The sequence below is a fragment of the Neopsephotus bourkii genome, unplaced genomic scaffold (assembly GCF_033783945.1).
Source record: "Neopsephotus bourkii isolate Nb327-2 ecotype Australia unplaced genomic scaffold, CSIRO-AGI_Nbou_v1 NB_1630, whole genome shotgun sequence".
NCBI classification, from domain to species: domain Eukaryota; kingdom Metazoa; phylum Chordata; class Aves; order Psittaciformes; family Psittacidae; genus Neopsephotus; species Neopsephotus bourkii.
The window spans coordinates 9,749,170-9,775,415 of NW_026902105.1; the positions used below are offsets into that span (position 1 = coordinate 9,749,170).

General features: G+C 42.4%; 1 protein-coding gene across 1 annotated transcript; it reads left to right on the plus strand.

Annotated features, from left to right (window-relative positions):
- The first annotated feature begins 223 nt into the window (after nucleotides 1-223).
- Nucleotides 224-11,948, plus strand: MAL2 (mal, T cell differentiation protein 2). The gene is made up of 4 exons (XM_061373442.1): nucleotides 224-490; nucleotides 2,623-2,793; nucleotides 7,534-7,692; nucleotides 10,035-11,948. The coding sequence occupies exons 1-4, from the start codon at nucleotides 356-358 to the stop codon at nucleotides 10,104-10,106; spliced, it is 537 nt and encodes a 178-aa protein (XP_061229426.1). The 5' UTR covers nucleotides 224-355; the 3' UTR covers nucleotides 10,107-11,948.
- Nucleotides 11,949-26,246: the final 14,298 nt, after the last annotated feature.

Sequence of the window (26,246 nt, forward strand, 5' to 3'; positions counted from 1 at the left end):
TCAACCAGAGAACCCGAAATCCACGGGCCGGGCACAGCACGGCTGCGGGGCACAGCGCCCTAGCGGGGACAAACCACCGTGCCCCCCCGCACTACTGAGGCCTCCCTCTGGGGCAGCCCGGGCGCGGTAACTGGGGCAGGCCCGGTCCCCGGCACTCGGATCCACCCGCCCAGGCCCAGGTGGGAGGAGCGGGCGGGGTCCACCCGCCCAGGGCCGGGCAGGAGTAGCGGGCGGGGCGGCGCGGCGCACACAGGCTCGCCCGCACCTGCTCCGTCCTTGGCTGCCTCCTCCTCGCCCACCTGGCCGCGGCTCGGCCGTCCCCGCCGCGCTCGGCAGCAGCCGCCGCCACAGCAACATGTTGCCCAGGAGCGCCTCGTCCATGCCGCCGCCTCCCAACCCCGCTGCCTACTTCCCGCCTCCCCGGGTCACGCTGCCCTCCGGCCTGGAGATCCTGCGCACCTACTCGGGAGCCGTCATCTTCCTGGAGATCGTGAGTGCGGGCGGGGGGTGGTGGCACCGGCCCTCCCTCCCCTCAGCGCCCCGCAGCCGGTGGGACGGGCGAGCTTCAGCCCCGCTCCTCACCTGCCATTTTGTGTGAGGGAAAGGTGCGGCGGCCGAGCCTGCGGCACGGGGGAGCCCCCGGGCTGCCCTGCTTTGGTCCCGGGCGGGTGCCTGGGACACGGGGCTGTGCCGGGAAGGGGAGCAGGACCCGGCCCCGCTCCCTTCAGCCTGCCCCGGCGTGTTCGCTCCCCTCGGTGTCGGTGGGGCGAGGTGCTTCCCCCCTGGCTGGCAGAAGCAGGGGCTGTGGAGGTGGGTTACATGGGGGTTGTTTAAGCTGTCGAGGACTTTGGGCCACACAGAGTGCCCGACCCAAACCCGCCATGGCGAGTTATGCTGGTTCTTGCCTGCGTGAGTGTGTTACGGGTCCTGTGCAAACTCCTACCAGTATGTTTAATTTCATGTGTCTTTTAGACCTTACTGGAGGACCTTTGAGTTAAGGCTGAGTATGAGGCTCTGCAGTGGTGCTAAGTAGTAGGAGGAAAAAAAGCCAACCTTGGTAAAAGTCATCTGATTTTAATAATCCCACCCTGCAAGCTGTAAAACCACCCGAGCAAAGAGCTTGGAGTACAAGCCCATTCACTAATCAAGCGTTGAATCAGTAGGGACAGAAGGGTAATTAGGTTGGCCAAGGTATTCTACATCTGACAGCCTACCTGAAGTGGACAGGAGTAGGTAGTATGAGGGAAACAGCACAACAAGGAGCGCTGAGTCTCAACAGTAGATGTCTAAATGTATTTTTAAAGAAGCCTGCAAGGTTGTATATTCAGAGTACTGCAAACATTTCATGTGTCTCTGCTTTTTGTTTAACAGATGCTTTGTGCTATCCCTCTGCTTCCTCACTGCCCATCACTATCTGGTCTCTGAGTAACAGACTTGCACCTGCAGTCTTGTGAAACTAAAGAAAGTTTTGTTCTTCACAGCAGCTAAAAAAGGAACCCTAGAGAACCACTTGAAGGCTAGTATATAAACCCTTGGGAGCTTTAAACTAGACTAGCAGTGCATCTTTACATATACAGTGCTGCAGTGTCAGATGAGAAAGGAACCAATTCATTTTATAGCAGGCATCTTTTCATCCAACCGTAATTAAAAAAAAAAATTCTCCAAATCTGAAAATGTAACCCCTGACTTTGTAGTTGTAAATCTGTAGGAATTAAAGCGAGGAAGGAATAACTTGCTCGGAAATTGATGGTAGCTGTCACTACACTGCAGGCTGGATTATGAAGTTAAATCTTTCTGTAATAAATGAATATATTTCAGATGGCAATTAAGATTTTCTCCAGTTACCTTTTTTATAAAGAGACAGGATTTGAAGGGATAAATAGTACCTTCCTTAGCCCAAGAGCTGATTAAACTGGGCAAGCCATAGAGTACATAAATTCTCCATCAGGCCATCATAGCATAGCATCCCCACCACTCATTCACTGTGAATCAGGATGTTGAAAAGAAAATTGGCGGTGCTGAATTCTTCCCGAGGTTATAATAATTCTGGAAAGCTGAGTGTTTTTCTAGTCATTATCACATAATTTACAACTTGCCTTCTTCTGTATTCTAGTTTTCTCTTTATTGCTTAATATGCTGTCTTTTTTTATTACAAATGCATTGAAAAAGAAAATGCAGTTTCATCTCTTTTCTATATCTCATCTGTTTAGGACTGCAAAACTAAACAGTATGAAATTGAATCCAAATCTGATGTACATCCTTGTCGTGCGAACTAGTATATCGAGAAAGATTGGTGTGTGTGTGTGTGAGTCATGTTTTCACATTATATTTCCTACAAAATGAGAATAAAGGTAACATTTTCAGCATCATCACACAAGTCACCTGGGTCTGTAAATACCACTTTCAAGATTAAGAGCTTTTAAGAATTTCAGAGTGGGTTCGTCTTATCACCACTTAGTGCCTGTCATTTCTGAGAATGGCACTTGGGCCCTCTGAGTACACTTGAAGTGTTGTCTCTTGGTTTCTAAAAGTAATTTGAGAACATGTTGGTGATATTAGTTCTTACACAGAAAGGACTGAATAAAAGCTGTCTGTTCATTGTCTGTGTTTCTCTCCTTGCAGTTGTTTGGAACAATAGTCTGGATTTTGGTAGCTTCTACCCGAGTTCCACTGCCACTGCTGCAGGGATGGGTAATGTTCGTAGCAGTGACTGCATGGTTCCTGTCCATTGTGTTCCTGTGTGTGTTCCTCTTCGGTTATGCAAATAGAATCGCTGTCAACTGGAACCAGACGGTAAGATTTTTTTCCTTATTTGAGGATTCCCTTTATTTTATGAACTGGAAATCATTTCATGAGAAGTACTGGTCCAGAGTCTTAATGATAGGCCTTCTGCTTTAGTGGAAAGTTTTTCAAAACAGGAAGTCAAAACTTAAAAAAGGAAGAGCAGGGCTATAAGGATGATGGATGAAATGCAGGATGGGTTTTAGGGTGGATGCTGAGAGCTTTTGAAACTGAAGGAGTATACTTGTCCTCTCTGAGCACATAAAATGCGTGAGCAGCAGGAAGAGAACTAGTTTAACAAGGCATGACAACAAATTCGTATAAATGAACAGAAATAATCGCAGACTGGAAATGGGAAAATATTTCCTGACTGTTAAAGAAGTGGTAGCAACACTCTGAATAATGGAGGTACATGTAATAGCGTAAAGGAAGTGATACATTTATGAACACACAGTATGATGTGGTTATCTGAGATAGCACAGGCTGGACTAAAGAACCCAGGAAGTCTCCTCTAGTTCCTGAGAAAGTCTTCTGCTGACTTTTGGTTCAACTCCTTAAAGCCAGGGTAGCATTGATGAGTTTGTTAGACCTTAGGCAGTCAAAGGCAGCATAACCTGTAGTATGATACAGCTTAACATCTTTCTAGGAAGCTTAAAGTTTATCTTTCTTAAACCAGGTGAGACAACAAATAATTACACTCTATTCAGCTTTTCTTCATTGTGGAGACATGACTTGTTTCTTTATGTAATGGATTGTTATGGCTTGTGCCAATAGTTCTCACAGTCTGTACCTTTCTGTTAGAAACGGAAAGTTGTTCATTCCAGTTTTTGCCAACCACATGGATATGTCAGGTTATTGACTGCTAATTTACATACTCCTTTCTTGGCATAAACTGTATTATACTTTGGGTTTTTAGCACTCGAGTAGCTGGGCATGAGATGGTATCACTTTCTTATATTGTTGGAAGTGAATAATAAGAGGTGGCAAAACTATGATCAGGATTTCAAAAAAATCTTCCAAAAGGACCTGAACTTCTAAAATATTAAGAATGGCTGTAACTCCTGATCACCTTCACCTCCCTCCTATGCAGCTTAGTTTTCCTATTGATGCTTTTCTTGATCACAGCTGGAGTTGCATGCTTCAGTATCAACATCTGTAGTTATTTACCTATTCCAAGTTATTCACAGACATTCCCTTTAAACAAAAGGTCTTTAAAGCAAATTGTAATGCTTCATGAATTTGGGGCTGCAGCTCATCAGTGCTAAGAGACTGGACTGTATTAAAACAAACTTTAACACTTTGATAGCAAATACACATACAGTGTCAGCTTTCCAGCACAATACAGGCAGTAATTACACTAATAATGAGTTACAGAGACATTTACAGGCATCTATGCTGTGACATCCTCGCAAGTTATGATGCAACAAAGCCCTTGAGCATGTGTATAACTTAAGTAAATTATAATGTGTCCTAGGTTTCATTGAAACTGTCAATTTACAAGTTGCTGGGTGAGGGCATAGCCCTTTATAGACTGAAAATGCCATACAAATGTTCATCTTGCAACAATTATGTAAGCGTGTCTTACGCACTGGCTACTCAATGCTGCAGTGATTTGTTACACTATTAATTTTGTCCCCTTGTAAGGGATACATTTCTGAAAAACTTTCTATGTCAGGAAATTGCTACATGACTTGTATAAAAGCTGCATCTGTGGGGTGGTGTAACTTAACCTAAAAAGCTGTCATAACTAAGTCAACATAAATGAACGCAGAGTGAATTGTTTTATTTCTAACATGGTAAGTGATACCCAACCCCTTCCAGCTGTCAACAAAAATAACACTAGTTAGGTCTTTGAACCACTATTTTCAGGTACCCAAATGTCTGTAACTTGTTGGCTCTAAATTCTTTAGCAACACATCACAAGGATTTTTTACCTTCTGCTGGAAATAGTTTTAGTGTTTCTAGTAATTGTTTTATTTTATAAAATATAAAGTTGTACCTGTTTGCTTTAGGTTGGCATTTGGATAAATACATAGGGTTTGCCATTTCACAAATTAAATTTACAGAAGCTACAGGTCATTAGAAAAACGGTAAGAGTCATGGCTTAGTTGTATTGGAGTAGTAGAGATGAAGGCCTCATAGCAGCCTTCCAGTATCTGAAGGGGGCATATAGGGATGCTGGGGATGGACTCTTCATTAGGGACTGTAGTGGTAGGACAAGGGGTTATGGGTTAAAACTTAAACAGGGGAAGTTTAGATTGGATATAAGGAGGAAATTCTTTCCTGTTAGGGTGGTGAGGCACTGGAATAGGTTGTCCAGGGAGGTTGTGAATGCTTCATCCCTGGCAGTGTTCAAGGCCAGGCTGGATGAGGCCGTGGGTAATATGGTTTAGAGTGTGGTGTCCCTGCCCATGGCAGGGGGGTTGGAACTTGATGATCTTAAGGTCCTTTCCAACCCTAACCATTCTATGATTCTAATGCACAAATGTGGTTTAAGACTCCAGGATCCTAAATATAAGTTTGAAAAATAGCATGGGATTCTGGCAGCCCTGCATTTAGTAATACTTCAGTATCAGTGGAGCTACTTACAATACTTATAATGTAGATACTAATACATAGTAGATATCTTGATATTAGTGAAAAGAAGAGAGAAAATACAGACCTTAGGGAGGTACATCGCTTGGTACATCACTGTATTAAACCAGATGGTATGATAAATACTGTCCTTTACAGCCTGACTCACAACACACTCATTTACAAAATTAGATGTGAACTAAGATAACATGCAGATCTGGTAGCATTTTACATAAACTTTGTATGAGGTTTCAATGGTGGTACACGTGTGGGGGCAAGGAAGGATTAGGCACCACACTAACAGGTACTAAAAACCAAAAAACCCTTGGGGTTTTTGGTCACAGAAACCATAACCGTACAAACGTGAAACCTTACTTATGCTACATAGCTTCACTGTAATTGCTGCCGGGCAAAGGAAATTAGAGGGTTAGGCAGGAGAATGAAGGAAATGAAAAAGTTTGTCTTCTGAAAATCTCTCTTCTGCATGCAGTCAGCATTGTCTTCCTTACGGAGCTATTTGTTCTCCTTTACGAGCAGTGGTGCCAAAAGCATACAGCTGGTAACACTGACATAGTTGCATGCTAGTAGCCCAAGAATAATGGATGTCCCTGATTACCCCTGGGTTGACAGAGGTGTTGACACAAGGTGCTGGGATCCTGTGCTATGAAATGGATAATTCAGGCTGTGATGTGGGGTTTAGTACTTGTCATACAGTGAACACATACCAGCCTGTGGTCTGATGTGGTGCCGCAGGCAGTAGCATGAAAAATGAGTGTGTCTGCCAGCTCCAGTGAGCTTGGGAGGCCACAGCAGTAGTGAGTGCCTCCTCAGCTGCAGCAGAGCACTGCAGCTTCTCCCATGCTTCAGTGCACTCATGCTAGAGTAGGTCCCTGGGATTTTTTACTGTGACGTGTGGAAGTTACAGCAGAGTTGGAGACTTAAGGGGTGTGTCTTGTGCCCAGAGCTTGAGATTGGGCAAGCATGGCACGTAAAGGCTACCAGTTAGGTCAGGAAGCCACCCTCTGCCCCCTTCTCAGTTCTGTTGCTGTCAGCAGGTCTTCCTTGTGATACTCCAAGTGGAAGTAACTGTTTTTAAAAAATCGGAGGGGGAGCAGAAAAAAATCCCAAATCAATGGAAGACCAGAACTTGGGAATTACTGCAGCAGTTTTACCAAAACTTCGATTCCCAGTCATTAGGAGAAGCAGTGTACTCTATGACCTAACCTCAAATGATCAGATGATTTTTCATTAAGATAATATTATTTCCTGAGCTAATTGGAATGGGAAACTTACAGCAGCTTATATCGTAACTTATTAGAATTGACTAGGGTGTGATTCAAGAAGCTTTAGCTGCTGTAAAATGTGGAACAACTGATGAGTTAGAAAAGAGAAATCTTCCAATAATAGGAAAATTTCACACCTACAAAGAAACAATTGTCTAAATAGAGAAATGCAGCACATTCTCACTTTGATATTTGGTATAGTCAGTAGGTAAGGATCTTGCACAGTAATTTCTAATGTATATGAATGCTGTCTGCTGTTATGATGGACTTGCACATGGTGTACCCTGGATTCTCACTCTTGACATACTAGTAGCCCATTGCACTCAAGTGAACTAAAAGTGTTGGAGATAGGGAGAGTTGAGGAATGTCTCAGTTCTTGGATTCTGATTTTGTCAAGAAGTAAACTTCAGCTGTATCAAGGTTGAGGTGTTCCTGATCATTCACAGAAGCAAAATTTAAGCGTGGACAGGGGACTTCCGGAGCTTAGGTTATAGGGTTTTTTGTACTGCTTAAATTGTGATGAACTTGCCCTATATGTCCCTTCTTTTTTACGTAAACTGTATGAAGGGAGAATTCTGTAAGCTCTAAAAGCTTTAAAGTAATCTAAAAGGTCAGCATATGTACACATAGACGAGCACATGCCTTTAACTTGAAGGAATATATGGTTTCGGGAGAGTTGCCTCTTATCACTGGTTATGTTAGTGAATTGCTTACAACTGCAAGCAGCTGTGAAAACTTGTCCAGGTTAAGCTCTCAGATGAATTTAACACTGCTAATCTAAAGTTAATGTTGTCAGTACTTGTTTCATGTTTCAATGGTGGGGTTCATGTGTACTAAATCTACAAGAATTAGGTAAGTATTGCAGCCTAAACTGAGTCTGTCACTTGCTTTTCAGGATTTTCTTTTCCACGGGGCTACTTTTGTCTTTTATTTTGGAGCTTTTCTACTGCAAGCAGCAACTACATCTTTGCATCACTTTCCCCGCAAATTCAATTCCACCTCACAAGAGAAGATTATGGCAGATCATGAATATAACATAAGCATAGCAGCCTCGGTACGTATTTCATATATTTATATTTGGGGAACAGAAGTCTGTTGTGAGCCCTTGTAGCCAACTTGGGAACTTAACAGCAAGCTGGAATAGAAAGAGGAGCTGTGAAAAAAAGGGATTGTCTTTCAGAGTACCAAACAGTGCCCATCAGAGACATGCATAAAATATTGGAATAAGCTAAAGCTAATGCGGTAGATGCTTGGTTGCTACTCTTCACTGTAGTGTTATAAATATACCATCATTACAGCTCATAATTTTTAGATATTTTGTAAAAGCAGCATTGGTTATTGGAACAGAAGAAAAAGGTAACAACTAAGCCTTCATCAAAGCATCGTGTGAATTTCATGCCTGTGCAACCTTCAGTGGTTTCTTTTATATCATTCAGATAATCCATGAGGAAAAAACCTTGGACTTATATCAGAGTTACCTGTAAGGGTGCTGCTGTCTTTTGTGGCAAAGGTTAGAGTGCTTTTATTGATAGGCTAAGCTCAGGCTTCATTTTTCTCACTGTAATTGCATCATCACTGAATCACTCTATCTAGTAATGTGGGTGTGCATAGCTGAGTCAGAAAACACATCAGGTTCTAGCTTTCTCCCTGGCTGGACTCCTGAAAGGCAAGTAAAGGTGTGCCTGTAGGATTAACTTAAAGAACCAGAAGTACTGCTGTTACATTTTTCGTACCATCCAGAGGGTCTTGCATACCTCAGGGAACTGTATATGTATATTAAGCTTCTAAAACCCTCTGTGGGTATTAATTGTCCTTAAAACTAAATGCACTATTAATTTTGCAAAGGAAATACCTTCAGTTCATCTTAAGATAAAAACAGATGACAGTAAGGTGTAAGGTTCACATCCTCTCTACAAGAGGAGAATAAAAAGAAAAAGCCTTTTGCTTTGGCTAAACCAGTCTCTGATGGGGTGAGGTGCGTGTGTCAGTCTCCAAGTCCAGAGTGCCTCACTGTCACCCACTTGCCAGTAACACACTAGATCACATCTGCTACCTGTATCGCCCCATGGCCAAAGGAGAGAGGTGGTATCTCATAACTGCTGCTGAACTAGGGGAGGGCTTTGAAATAAGCAAGTATCTCAAAATTTTACCTTAAAGTGTAGCTCTCCAATCCTTCTTCAGTGTGTTCAGGTCCCACTGAATATACGGTCTTTTCAGTCATTTTGTCTGACAACAGGATATTGGAAACTCCAAGAGACTCTTTTCCCCTTCTGTACTGTTTTTCCAAAGGAGACTAGTTCTTCAAGCTCCTCAACTCCCTGTCAAGACAGGGGGGGAGGAAACTATTTTGTAACTTGCCTCAGTATTTTTAATTAAGAGGTGCTGAGAAATGGCGTATCAGATAACTGTAGTCTTCAATGTCTTTGCATTTTTTTCCAGAAGTATATAATTAAAAAGTCAGGACACTCAGGAAAAAACTGTAATCCTTTAAAACACTTCATTAGAACAGTCCTGTGATCTATGTGGAAAAATACGAAAGATTTCTAACATTTTGTCTTCTAAAATTACTTTTTTATATTGTGATTAAAAATACACATACTCATTTTATATGGGTGATAGTTCTACGGTGTAGCATTTATTGAAAACTTCAATTGTCAATTTATCACTTTTGTGGAAAGCAAGTAGGTAGGTTGTTATGACATGATTGAATTCTTATGTTCCAAGAAACAGAATCCATCGTGAGCATCTGACAGTATGAGAAACTTCAGCAATTCAGTTTCTCATTTCTTCCTTCTGGTTTACATTACATATTCAGGTTTGCTGTGCAATGACCTTCAAATCTATACAGTTCAGTGCTTCGGCAATAGTAACTTCCTGGCACTTCTCAGGAGTTCATTTAATAGCTGGTTATCTGGTCAAGGAGGCCAAATTTGAAGGTGTTTCTGTACTTCTGTAAGTAAGAGGGTTCTGTTTAGAGGGAAGTCTTCTCAGCTGTTTGCTGGTAAAGGCATGCACTTGGAAACAAATCTGAGATTAATGTTTGATCAGTCTAGATAAGAGGAAACTAAAATACACAGTGTACTTACAGTTACTTTGTTCCATAACTTATGCAGACATTCTGCTTCATATTCTATTTCAAAATGTCATCTGAAGCCAGCAAGTCAGTGAAAAGCAGTAACATGGAGTTATAACAGGTTAATAAGAGGACTTCAGAGGATGCTAAACATGTCTTTACCTTAAGCATTTTGGCTGGGGGAGGTAACTTTTGAATAATTTGTGTTCCTGTATTCATTTAGAATAGAAAAAAAAAAAAACAAACCCAAATGTAGAGCAATATAAAGTGTGATTCACTTTTTTCTTTTTTCTTCTGTTTTTCTCCACCTGCTCCTCCTCTAGATTTTTGCCTTTGCAACAGCTGTTTGTTATGGTTGCAGCACAGCCCTGGCATTAAGGAGATGGAGGCTATAGCAGTTGAAGAGAGGTTGATGCCCGAGTGTTCTGCGTCAGATCAAATTAAGTGCTATTTGTCTGTTTTACTGTAATATGATTCCAAAAGACTTATTATTTTTTTTTTGCTTTAAATCTGTTTCAAAGTGCTGAAATGCAAGTAACTCCTCATAAGGTTTTCCCTAACAGAAAACAAGTTTGCATCTCTTCCCTTCTAATTTTTACTTTTATTCTGTACTCATGAAAAGCGTACTTATTGTATGGTATTACAGAGTTCAGGGATAAACAGGTATATCACTAGCAGATAAGAGAATTCTAGTGCTAAATTAGAAGAGGAAGAAGATGGAAACTAAACCAATGTGTTGACTGCATAGGCAGCTAAAAAGCTCCTCCCTTGTTAAATCCTGGGATTGGGCCTTAAGTATTTTGCAGCATTACAGTGCATTCCACACAGATGGAGTCTTGAAGCTCCTTTTAGAGTCATGGGTTTTCTGTGTGGTGCTCCTTGTGTGGTCAGAGCCCAAGCTGACTTTGTGATACCAGCTTAGTATGTATATTATTAATTTTGATGTACAGAGAAGATATTTTAAATATACATCCAGTGAAATCTTTTGATACTGTTTTATAGCCATAACCAGCTATGGTTATCTGATCCTTAAAGCTTCATGTGTTCTTTAGTACATGGAAACTGGGACTTTCAGTCAGTAGTTGATTAGTTTTAGGAGTTTAGCTTAATCAGATCTATTTATACTGCAAAACTAAAACAGTGCATCTGTGTTGTGTGTGTATATACATGGTATATTTTTAACAGGAATATTTGCACTGTTTCACTTTGTTAGAGTACAACTTTGGTTTTGTTACTTCAAGTGCTGCATTTGTTACTTATTATGTGAGTCAGTATCATTTGAATGGAATGTAACCAAATGGTGAACAATGCCTGACCTCAATTCTTGCAGTGTTGTTATTTGTTGCATTCAAAACCTGAAGTGTTGTAAAGGTGTTTCTATTTGGATAGAAGCCTACTCAAATGTCTTACCGAAAGCAGAGGAATGCAGAGCAGTTTGCTCACTGTGGAGTTTGCTTTTGGCACAAATGAGGTTTAATTGAACCTGTCTTGAATATCCATGTTGTATAATGGCATTCAATATTTTATATAGAAAAGCAATGTAACAAAACTAAAGGATGGCATTGCGCTCTGCTCCCTGACATTCAAGCTGGTCTGCAGATGGTGAAACTTTTTGTAATGCTAGTAGGTGATTTTTGCTCTTGTCAATAGTGCCAAATTGATCACCTGGGAGAAAAAAGCTTCCTGTCATTCGTCAAACAGCATGCTCACCACATCTTGCCAATGCACCTGAATACTCTGTAGAGACCGGCAGTGGCTGGGTGAGGGGAGACAGGGCTTTCCTCATTCCCAGGCCTACTCCTTTTCCTGGAGCCAACTAGGGTGTCTGCCATAAAGGTTACTTTATCAGACTTGTCAGGTAGAAGGATTTCTGAGAGCCAGCCACCCCCAGCAGGGCCCTGCTGACCCTGTACAGGTTCTTAGGGGTGACATAGCAGCAAGTGGCATCCCTTCTGACTACTGGAACCACTTGATTGTCCTGAATTACTGCAGTGGGATGATTTTGCATATCCCATTTCCTTAAATTTTTATCTTCCAAAGATTTTGTACTCTGGCTGATTTATCCCCCCCCCCTCCCCAATTCTCTACTTGCATTGAAACTTATTTTGTGAATGTTTTATCTATAGCCATATACTTTTAAAAATACTTCATATTGTATAAAATACACTGGAGTATATAGGTGAAAGTATGTAACAAAAACTTACACTAAGCAGCATTAAAGTTACTTAATATATTTATGGCAGTAGTCTGGTTATTAATTCTGTCTCTGGAAAGTATCAAAAAACTACCTTACAACTTTGCCTGACCTGATGCTGGATGTATAAAATTAAGGCTAAGATTTCATGAGCAGGCCCAGTAACATCGGTGCTGGTTTTGTGTAGTGGTTTGCCGCATGACACAGCATGAATATTAGTAAGGAGAAGATTCAGGTCAGCTACAACAACATTGGAAATGGGAGCTGATCTTTGGTGTGGTTTCTTCTTCACCCTGCAACCTGGAAGTGCACTGCGCACCACAGACTGTGTGTGCCAGAGCTGTAGTCTCTGCAGCCAGCTGGGGTGATGTGGGAAAGATCGTAAATTAAACTTAAACCTACAGTGTAGGAAACCCACACACATGTTGTCAATTCAAAAGCTGTCCAAGCTGGCATTTGTATCAAACGTCCGAGTTAAAACGTAAGGTGTAAAGCCCGTGACTGATGGATGCAATTCAAGCTTATTACTCTACTTGTAGAAGTCCAGATAACAGCGTGTGGTTAGCGTAGCACAGAAACTGTTTGCATAGTGAGTAAAGGCTCTTAAGTATCAAAGACAAACAAAGGGCAGAGAAGAGATAAAGGTAAAAACTATTGTAAAGAAGAACAGCTTTCATGGCTAAAAAGAGGTGAAGTAATGGAAAATTTCTATTAGTGTGCAAGGAGTTTTGCTGTACTTTGAGGAAGATTTCAGGAAGGATCCACCTGAACAAGCAGTTACATTCTTCTTTTTTTAAGGACAAAAGACCAGTGATTAAATTAGTTAATTTTTCATTACTTTGTACAGGGCGCTAAAAAGATAGGTGTGACTCAGAAATAGCATATGCGTACTGGGATGTCTGTATGCAAATACTGATACAGCAATAACACGTAATCACTTAGATAGGTATTACAGGTGACTTTTGCAAGTTGGTTCTAATAAATCTCACTCTTTCCTGTACACAAAGTCCCCCAAGCCTATGACCTTGAAGAACACAAGTTATGATCTCTCCAAAGAGTGCAATGAGTAGGGGAGGACATAGGGAGATAATTTATCTCAATGCATTTCAGGTGAAAGGAGTAAGACCACAGTGTTTTCAGCGAACATCTTTCTTTAATGTGAGGCTGCAGTGTAGGAGTATCTAAGGTACCATGAACATCCCACCTCTTAGAATCAGAAAATATTTCATGGCATTTGAATAGTACACCAACTGTGCAGTAGCTGCTGGGAAGTAAGCTCTCTCTAAGGAGACTTTACATCAAAGGGTGCAGAGAGAAGCAGCAGTTTGGTGCTTGCTGCTGAAGGGAAAGTACATGTTTTAGAAAGCTAAAACTTAGAACTTTCTCAGAAAACATGCACAGCCAGTGCTTCACAGAAGTCCTGACTCCTTCTGTCGCGCTGAAATAACCCAGAGTGACAGAGGCCCTGTGGTGATTATTAAAACATACAGGGTTTGTCTCTTTGGATTCTTTTGATTTCTGGCTGTGTACTTTGATTCTAACTTCTGACATGAGTAAAGTTCTGCTGCTGTAAAATGCAGCCTTAAAATGCAGCTGTAAAACATGGCTGTAAAGGGTGAGAGAGACAGAACCAGGGATCTTGCAAATCCATGCCCTTCATAGCAAGTTAAAGAAAAGGCACTGGGAAGTCACTACATCAGTGTCTTCTTTCTATTTAGCTTCTCAAACCAGATGACATTACTGACTTCTGTTGCATTTCATCTAATCATAGTATTTTTGCATTTGCTTTATAACTTTCAAGAATGTTGATGTTCATCATTTTCCCATCTGAATGTGAAAAAATGTTCAGAGCTTAAACCTCATTTGTTGCATTTTTTATCCATTTACTGTGAAACTGGTCTCTGAATACTAGTGTCCTGGTGCATTTCATACTCTGTTGCCAGGCCATCCAGATTGTACAGAAAGACTTCCCAGGGCTTACCTATCAATGCTCAGAGATGCAAATAGGATGCTGTTCTTTGCAGTCTTACACAAAGAAAAACTTGGAAGTGAGAGCATGTTCTATCTCTTTCTTGGCTGTATTTTGTACAGTTGGTCATAACACACTGGTCTTAATTGACACACAAAACCATCAACTGATAATGCAAATCTGGTGTATTATCAGTAATATCAGTAAACAGCAATGGAAAGCGTTTACTTCTTTTTTTTAGACAGTTCATCATGACTGTTCCCCTTTCTGCCACTGGGTTAAGTTTCTTTTGGTCCAATACTGTGCTTATCTAAACCCTCCTCTAACCTGAGCAGCTCACAATTCACTGTATTTATCATCAAGGTGCTACTGAAGTGCTATTCTCATTTCACATGTAGGAAACTTGGATACAGACACTAAGCAACTCATTTGCTGAAGGCCTCACATGGAACATGTGAGAATCCTGGAGAGGAGAAGGCTGCATGGAGACCTCATAGCAGCCTTCCAGTATCTGAAGGGGGCCTATAGGGATGCTGGGGATGGACTCTTCATTAGGGGCTGTAGTGATAGGACAAGGGGTAATGGGTTAAAATTTAAACAGGGGAAGTTTAGATTGGATATAAGGAAGAAGTTCTTTCCTGTTAGGGTGCTGAGGCACTGGAATGGGTTGCCCGGGGAGTTTGTGAATGCTCCATCCCTGGCAGTGTTCAAGGCCAGGTTGGACAGAGCCTTGGGTGGCATGGTTTAGTGCGAGCTGTCCCTGCCCATGGCAGGGGGGTTGGAACTTGATGATTTTAAGGTCCTTTCCAACCCTAACTTCTATTATTCTATTCCAAATGTGGTGGAGCAGGAAAAGGAAACCTGGTTTCTCAAGTAAGAGGTCCGTGCCCTGCCCAGCTGCTCACCCCACTGCCTGCAGTGGGCAGGGAGGAAGCAGGACAGCATGCATTTTGTGTGTGAACCATCCCATTCCTGTCTCTGTCATGGTGCTATTACTCTGCCAGTTACACAGGGTTAAAAGGTAGACTGACTGTGAAGGATGATGAGTCAAAGGGAGGTTTTATATGCCAAACTGGCATTCCTAGATCAAATGTCGTAGTTTCTGGGTGTTCTGACCTTGGATTTTGGTTATCCAAATGTAAATAGGCTGCATAGAGTTTCTGTTTGAGGTGTTGATCTACTTCCTGCAACTTAAGAGAGGAAACCTGTCCTCAGGAATCTGCAGGCTTCAGCTGCCTCCTCCTTTACAGCATGTTTGAGCCCTAAATTCTTGGCGTTAGCAAAATGTTACCTGCCTTAAGCCTGCCAGGACGCAGCACCTTTCAGTTCAGAAATCTGAGCTAAGTTTTGGCAACTAACTTGTCAAGCTGCCTTTCAAGGGAACACAATGATCAAGTCAGACTCTGTCTAGGTGTGGTTTTAACACTTTTCTTGCTGTGGGATTATTGTAAATAGCAGTAAGGATTCTGGTGATCATAGACAAAATACTCATACACTTACCCAGCATCAGACCTACTGTGCCTGGCTCCAGAGAGACTCTTGTGCGAGAACTGAGCCCTGTGGATCCACCGATGATTGCAGCATTACCACTAATCTGAAAAGAATTACTGGAGATTTTAAGCTCAACCAAACACCTTTTCCTGGTCCTCTCATCAAGGTGGGACCTGTGTCGCTGGACCAGCTGTGTGGGACAGTGAACAGCAGATCAGAACAAGCCCAGAGGAGTTCCTTGTGGAGAAAAGGATCCTTCTGCTGCAGAACTGGGGCTTTACGCAGCCTCATTGCCCTTTACAAAGATGCTGGGGCTTTTTAGCGATCTGATTACATGCCTGGGCAGTCCCACTTGCAGTACCCACAAACGATTGGCTGTTAGTATTACTTTGTTACAGGTGTTGGTTTAGGTTCGTTAAGCTTTATGAGGCAAACTAATGAGGCAAAAAGGGGTTTGTTTCTATAAATGCTTTGCTGCCTGCTATAAATGCTTTTTTGTCCCACTCAAGAATCATAGCCATTTTATTTTGTGACTACTTTTCAAGTGGAAAACATACATTAGCATAAATTAATAATGTAATAAATGATGTCATAGTTCTTACTATTGCTAAATTGCATTAACTGGAAGTATTTCCAGACTCCTGGGTCCAGGGGAACACCCCAGCAAGTCACAGCTCTCTGCATAATAAGACTTAAACAAGCATTTTCCCCCTGCTTCTGTTTTTGGAGGGAAAACAGGGAGATGCACCAAGATCTGGACAGGCTGGACAACCCAGAAACCAATGTGTTGTGTGGGGATTTGACTCACTGTTCGATAGCACTAAAGGGCACAGATGGCCTCAAGATGGTTCCACCAAGATAACATACAAACCTATGGCAAGCCAGGAAATGGAATGAGAGGCCTACTGATTAGAAAAGGAGATTAAGACCTTAAGTGCTTGGCTCCATTTGTCCTCTGTATAAAATCTGGCATTGAATCCAATGCTTGACTCCTTAGTATACCTGCTTTTCCAACTGTAAATACCTTGGCCTGGCATCTGAAGCCCTGGGGAACCTGTAGGTCCAGCTTAGCCTTGGGCTGTTGGAATAAGGCAAGGTGAATCATCACCAGAAGCTTTAACCCAATATGCAGGAGCAGAGGAGAAGGGGAAAATTTCTCCACTTCCCAGGTCCACTTCCCAGCTTGGTACCAGCTTTAAGAGCTGGAGGAAGGGCAGTAGTGCTCCTCTTCCTCTCCATTCCCTGGCTCCAATTGCCATGGGCTCTGGATGTGCTGGGGGACAGAAAGGAGGACTTGAGCAGAGCTGTCGTGGGAGTTCTAAGACATGCCTGACCTACCCAGGGCAGTGACAGCTCCTCCTGGCCAAGCCCAAGGTTCACTCCCTGATCATCAATAAAAAGTAAATATATCAATAATGAAATAGTCAAGCAACATCCTGAGTCTTAGCTGGAGCAAATGTGCTTAGAGAAACACTGCTCCCCCAGAGAGAAATTTCATGATGAGCACGAGGCCACATTTTTCTTTAGTTATATAAATGCAACTTTGAGGTCCAGTCGCCAGCGAGGAATTTCACTACTGGAAGTAAGAACAGAATTTTCCCTGAGCACTAAGTAGAGCTGACCTTTGAAACAAATGGTATTACAAATTCCTTGGCCTTGTGTCATTTGCTTTTTGTTCTCAGGATCCTGCTGCTGGGATAAGTCACTACTGGAATAGCTGCTGCCATTAGGGGAGAAATAGTTTTTGTGGTCATGGCAGACATAGAAAGTGTGAAGACTCCAAGATTAAAATCCAACACTTGTAGAATCTCATTAATTTGGGGGACCTGACTCATGGGTTCAGGGTTAGCAAAGGTGGACAGGGTATATGAGGAACATCACATAAAACTCCTAAGATGAAGAACTCCTTACAGGATCTGAGTACCTCTGCTGGCTGAAAGGAGAAGAGATTCGTGCCGAGTTTACCTCCTTCGTATATAGCACCATTTCTTTTCAGTGAAGAAGACCTCCAAAGAGAAGTAAGGCCTGGGACTAAACGCAGAGATCCTGCTAATTGTTACCAGTAGATGGAGCTACTTCACTGCCCTTCGCTGCTGCAGGGACCTCCATCCGCAGTCACACTTGGGCCTTCTACATACCCTGATTTCTAAATGAGCAAAGCTCCCAGGAGTGCATTTAGGAATACTCATAACTTAAGTGATTCATCTGAAAGGATGGGGCTTACATTTTCACCTCTTCATTATAAGCAGACATAGCAACAACTTAGCACCATATACCACTTCATACTTTGTCGGTGTGGTTATATTACAAATTTCATGTTTATCTAGAACAATCGCAGGACACTAATACAAAGCAGACCCCCTTTTCTGAAGCACTAAGAGGCTGATGGAGACAATATCCTTCACTCTTCTTGACCTCTATAATTGTCATTGAAATCCATGGAGCTCCGTGGATGAGAGAAGTGGAAAATAGCCTTCAAACCTTAAGGGGATCTTGCAGGGATTTCTTTTTCCTAGGGAGTTATAAAAGATAACTGAGTCAATGCATTTAAAATGGCAGCTGAACCAGGTCATACCATTGGGTCACTGCCATTGCAGAGCTTGCAGATGATACTAAGTTCTTTCAGACGGTCAAGTTCTGTGCAGGCCATGAGGACTTCATCAAGCTGAGTTGGCTCAAAGGTGGCAGATGAACTTTAATACAGATGAATTCAGGGCAATGCATCTAGGAAAAAATTATCTATATCAGACTTGGAACTGAGAGTTACAACTTAGGAAAGAGATTGAGCCATTGCTGATGCTCCTCTGAAATCATCAGCTCAGTATGCAATGGCAAACAAAATCCAATAAAATATTGGAACTTGTAAGAAAGTTATTAGGAACAGGACAGCGAGAGTAATGCTGCTGCTACACAAAAAACTGGTGCATTTTTGTAGTAGAGTTAAAGGTCAGCAAAAACAGTCAAGGTGTTGAAGCTGCTGCTTTACAAAGACCAAATACTGGGGCTCTGCTCTAGAGGTGAGGGAGTGATGTAACCATGACCTACAAAATGACGAATATGCTGGTTAAACCAAATATAGAATTGTTGTTTACAAGAACCTGGTATGGGATCCAGGGGACATTTGAGACAGCTAGCAAAAGAACAGTTAAAAGAGATAAAAGAAAGTACTTGCTTACGCAGTGGGCAGTGAATGAATCTCTGGAGCTTGACAACACAGAGTCATGGGTGCTACATACTAGGGGAAAGGGCTGCGCATAACAACCAGCCTCACATGTTCTTCCTAAACAGCATGATCTGCTGTTGTTTGGAACAGAGCAGAGGCTATACAGCTCACTGGTGTGACCCATGGGCCATGTCTTCTATGCATCTCCTGACTTCTTCCAAATGGCAGAGCTCCCCCGTGGGATCCAGCCTCACCTAACACCCAGTCCTTGCTGCATCCCCAAAATGCTGAGTTCATTCTCACGCTGAGGCCTGAGGCCAGCTGATAGCTTAAAATCAAGCAAGAGAAATTAAGATTTTTAGGAAAAGATACAGCTTGTATGTCCTAGCATAAACAGAGCTGCTTGACTTGATGCAAACAAATGACAGCATTGGTTCCTGGTTCTTCACAAGGCAATGGAAGAACAAGAGGGTAAAATCAGGTCATGCTTTTATACACAGTCTGGGGAACAATAAATAGATAAAATTCAAGATGCCTAACTCAGCTGAGAAAGTTCTACCTTACCTTTTGGTACTGCTCTTCAGACTTTCCCAAACACATTTTTCAGCACTGACAAGCTGAAAGCTAATTGTCAAAAGTAAGTATAGGTACAAGGTTCCTGAAGAAGATTCACATTTGCTTGTTACCTCCTAGATATATTTTGTCCTGTTCCTCCCCCCCACCTCCCAGTTCATTACCTTTTCTTCTACAGTTCTGCCAGGGCTGGGCTGCCTATATGCACATGCTCATGCATGCAAACACACACATGCATGCACACACTTCCTCATCCCACTCACAGTTTTCACCATCTAATTCCCCTCCCAGCCTCCCACAGCATCCTGGTTCAGCTGTTCCCTTTGTTCCATCTTCTTTTTCGTTAAAGTCCCATTTTCCTCTGCAGTGTTTTCAGTCCCACTGTGCCTCGCTGGTGTTTCATCCCTGCCTCTTCTCACAGTCCTCCTGTCATTTTTCAACGCTCCCTGTTGTCAGCCTTAACTAACTCATCACTTGCATTAGAGGCAGGACAGAAATGTCATCCTCCAAGTGAGCCGAGCAGGGCTGTGGGACTTCTAGTTACACTGCTGCTGGGCATGCGACTAGTGCTGAGTGTGGAGTGAGAGGCCTCCTTTGCAAAACATGCAGCTGCTTAGTAATATAATTACAGGATTATTTTCTTCACTATAGGCAAAGCAGTTTTTCCAAGTTGCTCTTTTAGAAAGGATTTAATAACTTCTGATGAAACCTTTCCCAGGCAGTTCACCAGAAAATAAGCAACCAGCGTGGAGAATTTCAGCCTAATTGGTTTAAAATCTGGCAAATCATAAGCAACTGAAAAAGTCTATCAAAGGAAAGTGTTTCTTCAATGACAGGCAATGCTTCATGCTCCAGCCTTAGCATCTTTAACCCTTCACACCAAACAAATTCCCTTGACATCGAAAGAACGCTGCCTTTGTGGACAATATTACAGCTGCATGATCATCACTGGAAAATGCTTGTATTGTTATGACCAAATTTTCTCAATTACAATCTAAATGGCATTATCCTGAAGTAAGTAAGAATGTGGTTTGCTTTTCAGACTGTCTTGAGTGACAGGAGTATTTGCCACCTTTAAAGTCCCCCCTCTTCTCTGAGCATCTGTACTGCTTTTCTGGAAGCCTGAAGCTGAGGACCTCTCCTCCTACTGCTGTGGGGCAGCCCTTCTGGCTTGTCCAGCTGCGCCAACTCATATCAGCTGAGCATCCAACCTGGTCTCTAACTAAAGCTCATTTTTAACCTTTTTGCTTTGTTTTTCTTCACCAAACAGTCACCATGATGGTAAAGGACAACTCAAATGATGTGAGGAATGCGAGAGAGATGTGAGCATATGGGGGCAGGTGGAGGGAATAGAGTTCCAGCACCAGTGTTTCAGGGAGATTCATAATAACACACTTCCCTCAGAGAGTATCTTTTATTCAAACATGCATTAAAGGGCAGCAAGTAGCTATGGGATTCAGTATAACTCTGGGCATTGAGCACAGAGGCTGCACAGCTTCCTGAATTGTCTTTAACAGGAGACGAGGCAGACCTGGAAAGTTTTCCATTTTCCAGCCTGCTGGCTTTAGCAATAATGTCACGTAAATCCAAAGGGAGACAAGTGACCTTCTAGCTCATGCTAGTGTGCTGGTAACACACATAAACAAAGCCTGTAGCAAAAGGGGGAAGAATTTCACCAAAAACAAAGTCTAGGGAGAAGTCCTTTCCCTTTTACTTTCTCATACACACTCGTGTGATAAAAGCTCTGAGTTACTGGTGGTTTTGTCCTCTTTTCACCTCAGGGGTTTAAACTCACTCTCCCACTGTCAAAAGAGATCCTTAAGCACCACACTCTCATCAAGACTGAAGAGGCTCACATGCATGCTGAAGTTGTACCATAGTGAATAAAGGGGTGTTGCATTCACATGGTGACAGCCATCGATAACTTCAGGTGTGATGGCCATTTTTCCATTTTTCCTTGCCTTCCATTACCAGATGGCTGCAGAATATCCCTGACAGGATGCAGGTTAAAATGTTAATAGAGCATGGTCAAATTCTCGCGCTATGATACCATTACCAGTGCCTATGGCCACTATCAGCCTCGATGAATTTTCCAGTCTTCTCACAGCACAGAGTGTGCTGGGTTCTGTCCCCAGATGCAGTCTCAAGTGAGCCTCGTCCCCACAGCCGTTTTGGACACCCTCACCCTGGCTGCTACTCCTGTCCCAGGGATGCTGCTGCATGCCCCATCCTGGCCTGCAGGGTACCTGTCCTCAGAGAGCTGGCAGCTCTCTCCATGGACAAGGGCAGGATGTACTGAGCTGCACATATACCAGAAAGGGGAAAAAGGGATTTAAAGTATTTCCTATCATCGTTAGCATTTTGAAAATATTGACTGTTCCACTGTAATAGTGTGCCCCTTGTGGCTTATACAGCTCAGTCCAGCTCTCCTCTTTGATGTTTTGCCCACAGTATAATAAACTTCACCAAAGAGAAGAAAAACAGCTTGTCTCTGTGAAAGCCACGAACAAATGAACTGGAAATGTGACCTGGACTGAAGCTGTACCATGGGTTTTGCAGCAGCAGATTCTTTTAGGTTAAGTGGCCTAAAAGGATACTGTAAAATTCAACCAAAGAGAATGATTGTCAACCTTGCTGACAATTTGCCTGGATAGAAAAGGTTGTGCTTATGAGCAGTTTTGGTAAATGACTAAGTTTTGGTAAGTGCAGAAAAGGGAAAGAGACTTTCTTCAGAGCCTGCTGTCTGAGTTTTTTCTTCTCTCCAGGCTCCAGGTTTCAGCTAAATCAGTATCAAAGAAACCAAACTGAAATAAGAAAAATGTGACTTCTGGGAAATAATCAGCTGTGGGAAGAGCAGACCTCAGGTCTGAGAACTGCAGCTGGAAAATAATGGTTTCACTAAGACTCACTAAGACGTATGCCCAAATCCCCGGTGCCCTGGAAGTTAAGGGAAATGCTCTGTCTAATCTCTCCTGAACAGCGGGAGATTTTTTCCTCTCGCTGTATTCATTTCGTTTGTGTCATTCCTGGAAAGGGACTTCCTATTTAGATATCTTGTAATTCGGTGGTGGCGAGTGTGGATTTTGGCAAAGTGCCGAAGTTTAAGGACTTTCAACCCTGAAAGTTTCTAAGAAAGAAATTATGTCCGATAGACTCTCTTACCTCATGTGACACTTGGCCTGAGATTTACTGCTGCTTTTCCTAAGATGCTGGTCATCTTGCAAGTTGTCTTTCACAGGTTTTATCCACAGAGAACAGAAAACTTTACCGAGAAAATGTATTGCGGTAGCAAAATGCCATGAGTTAAATTTGGGGCACAATTTAAAACCATGTCTGTTATGAGAAAGGCTAGAAATCCCATTGCTGTTGTAAGTCATGAAGGGCCAGCTCCCCAGAGGACTGAATTATGACCTCTATGCATGCTGCCATACCTAAATATGGGTGCTCAATGCCCTGGTTTCCTGACTGAATTCAGAGTGAGGGTAGGTAAGGCGTCCCATGGCATGGCCAGGAGATGCTGCTGTGCTTGTATCTAATCACCATTAAATTTTAAAGTTACCATGTGAAAAAATACCTGAAAAGGGTCCGAGAGATGAGGAAGCACATACCAAGTGACCAAAAAGCAATTGCTGCTACTTGTGCTTCCCTTTCTGTTCCTAATTTGAACACTCTTGTGCAGTATTTCACTTTAACCTCAAGAGGAGTTCCCATAGCAGAGGACATTATGCTCACCATAATGCTTCACTCTCATTATAGCTCTGCTTACAAGCAAAGACTGTGCATATATTGCAACGCCCAAGGCAATGGTCCCCACACTCTCACTGACACCCATCAGTAAAGCTAAGGTGCGCATTAGTAGGAGCACCCCATTTTGCTCTCCCTGTTGGTGTCTAGTCCAGCACTTGAATTTTGTTTGGTTTTGAGCAACAGTGGAAGACCTGAAGTAGAAACCAGTACTAAATGAGGCAAATTCTCCTCTCAAGCTGTGGCAGAGAATTATGTCATGATGTGGGACAATGTGTGTGATATATCTGCAGCCAGCCATCATGGGGAGCAATTCTTTCAATGCAAAAAAAAAAAAACCCAACTCAGAAGCTACCTGCCCCGAGTTGTAAGATTTGCTGTGAGAAGTCCTGTACTATCAAACAAGGCACAAGCTCTTTATTCATCTTCATCTGTTAATGAAGTTATAGTACACATGCTGCTCTATATACTGAGCTCATGCATGCCCTGTTGCTCTGCAAACGGACTCACCAGGAAGCAGACCATGATATCCCAAAGCACTATCTTGGAGGATGTCTTCATGCTCTCTGACAGCTGCAGGACCTTGTGGGCATAAGGAGAGCCTTATCCCCACCAGGTGTGCCACAGAGTGTGCCGCAGAGTATGCTGCACTCTACTCCCTTACACCTCTTTTAGTTGAGCAAAACTCCCATGGTACAGTCAGCCTTTAGATATTGCAGGGATTTTTCTTATTATTAGTAGTAGGGGCAAAAATTAGGCATGCATACAAATCCATTCATTAATACACTCTGGCTTTTCCAAAACATCTACCCTTCTAGGTTAATCATAAGCCATGAGAGGGAAAGAAGAGGGTTAGAGAAGTGCATTTCCACAAGGAGTTTCTTTATGCTTATTCTGTTCCAAGGCTCAGTGCTTGTATGGTGCAAACCCATGAAATATCACATCGTTCTGAACTACAAAGAGGACATTTTTGGTTATCACTTTGGCTTTATGATGCTCCGAGGCTGTGAAAGAAAAGCAGAACTGGGATGACAGCATCAAAGGCTCCGGCACAGACATTCAGGAAGGCTCTAGGTGTGCCTGTGTGAGGAGTCTTCTCGATGAAGTGCCGAGTACACGTTGGCTTGGCTAGCAGATGTGAAATTTCACCACAGAAATGTATACAGGCATAAACTGCAAGCCTCTGGCAAGTCATTTTTGTGCAGCTCCCTTGCCAAGTGCTTACACTGGTGCTTACACTGACAGCTCTGCACGCAAGTCAGAACAAAACCAACTCCCAGTTCCAACATTATTCCATTCCTACGTGGCTTTTGCTGAAATCACCTCGCATTTCTCAGCTCCTCGGTATGAAGCACAGTAGTTCCAGCTGACAAGACCTAAGATTTACAGAGGCCCTAAGCTAACACACCAGACCAGGTTTACGTAACTGAGCCAGTTCTGCATGGGAGTGGTGACTCTCCCAGCACATCATCACAGTGCACATGGGTGTTCCCCTTGCTGGGTGAATGGGGATTTGAGCAACCTGATCTAGTAAAGCATGGCCCCGTCCATTTAAACATAAAACCCCCACTATTTTTTCACTGTAGATGTGGTTAGACACTGGAACAGATTGCCCCGGGAGACTCCACTCTTGGAGGTATCAAAAACCCAATTATATACAGCCTTGAGAATCCTGCTCCAGCTGACCGTGCATTGAGTAGGGTGGTTGGACCAGAGACCCATTGTTGCCTACAAACCTCAGTTATTCCATGATTCTGTGTCTTTGCAAGCAAAGCAAACCTCAACAGCAAAAAGGCCTCTAAGCATCAGAGCACATTGCTTTGCCAACTCAGGTGATTCTCCAGCATCAAATCACCTTAACAGCAGGACCAACATAACACTGTCTTGAGGTAGACCAATAGGACTGAAACTGCTTCTCAGTGCTACAATGCAGAAATTTTAGCCTTGCTAAAGGTGACATAAATCATAGAAATACAGAATAGTTGAAGTTGTCACCCTGAGATTGTCTAGATTGTACCTTTTCTCTGCACACTTGTAGCCAGGTTGATGTATTAGATGTACTGTATATGCACTGTCACAGGCAATGAAACTTATCTCACCACAGCAAGATCCTCTATGCAAAGCTCAGGGACTGTTGGATGCTGCTTTGGGTCTGGATGCTAATGGAAATCTCTCACCCACATGTCTTACTGTTGCCCTCAGAGTGCTTTGCAATTTGTGTTAATTTCAACTGATTCATCTTTCTCTGAGTATTTTGGGGGTGTTCTTTCTCTTAGTTTTTGCAAATCTTTAGCATGGGGGGGTTTCCTCCCTTTTTTGGTCAAGTTGTATCACTAGTAATATTTGTCACTCCTGCTTTGATCAGATGCCTTTTCAAGTGTAAGCATTTAATCTCTTGCAGTAACTAGTACTCAGAGGCGTTGGGTTAGATGTCCAATAAGGAAATGAAATTTAACCAAAGAAAAACTCTGAAACATTTTCTATGCTCTTGACATCCAGTAAATGAGGGTAACAGAAATGTTTAACCTCTTTCTTTAATCATGTGGAACCGGATCCAGTTCTCCCCAAGGAACACCAGAGTCTTTCCACAGACTTTCATAAGTCTGGAGCACATATACAGTGTATGTAGTGTATCTCCACCACATCAATAACTCGTGGAATGTTCTCCTAGCCTTTATAGGGTGTATGGTACATTTTACATATATATATATATATATATACACATATATAAAAGGAGTATGATTTTACTGCCATGGCTAGGCATAAAAGCCTAGGCATAAAATCATTAGGAAGTCTTACCTTGTACCTTGTACCTTGTACCTACTCCAGTACTGAAGTCTACAGCAACATCCGAATCTGGAGGAATGAAGGGAAGCCATTATTACTTTTTCTATGAAAATGCTATTTTTATTAAAAGCAGAAGGTGAGCTGAAGGCACCAATCCTCTTTAAAATAACTTGGGTTTTAGCATCAATAATGGAAATATATACACTGTGGCTGGGATATGTCTAGCACCTCTCCCATCTTTTCTGACTGTCCATAAATAAAAAGTTTAAGGCCAATGAATATAATCAGTGAATGATCCTAATATTCTGCTCACAAATTGTTTCCATTTCACAGAAAGTTCAAATTTCCTTCAGTAAATGGTTTATACTTTCCCATGCATTCTTACATTCTAGTAAAATCTATTTTATGTGTATTAAAGCTTAATTTATTTATTGGTGAAGAACAGGAATGCCTCAGAATAATCAAGAATATGATATTTTCAAGGTTAGATTCCTTTAAAATACTTATCACCTCCTTTTCCCCTGCCATTTTGAATAGGGTATGTGCATCACTGCTTCACTTTCTTGGGTGTGTAGTGTTAATTTCCTTTGCAACAGCCGTACACAGGTTTAGAC

Coding starts and splice junctions, on each gene's coding strand:
- MAL2 (XM_061373442.1), top strand. CDS start 356: ATGTTGCCCAGGAGCGCCTCGTCCATGCCGCCGCCTCCCAACCCCGCT. Junction 2,794..7,533: donor CTGTCAACTGGAACCAGACG/GTAAGATTTTTT, acceptor CTTGCTTTTCAG/GATTTTCTTTTCCACGGGGC. Junction 7,693..10,034: donor ACATAAGCATAGCAGCCTCG/GTACGTATTTCA, acceptor CTCCTCCTCTAG/ATTTTTGCCTTTGCAACAGC.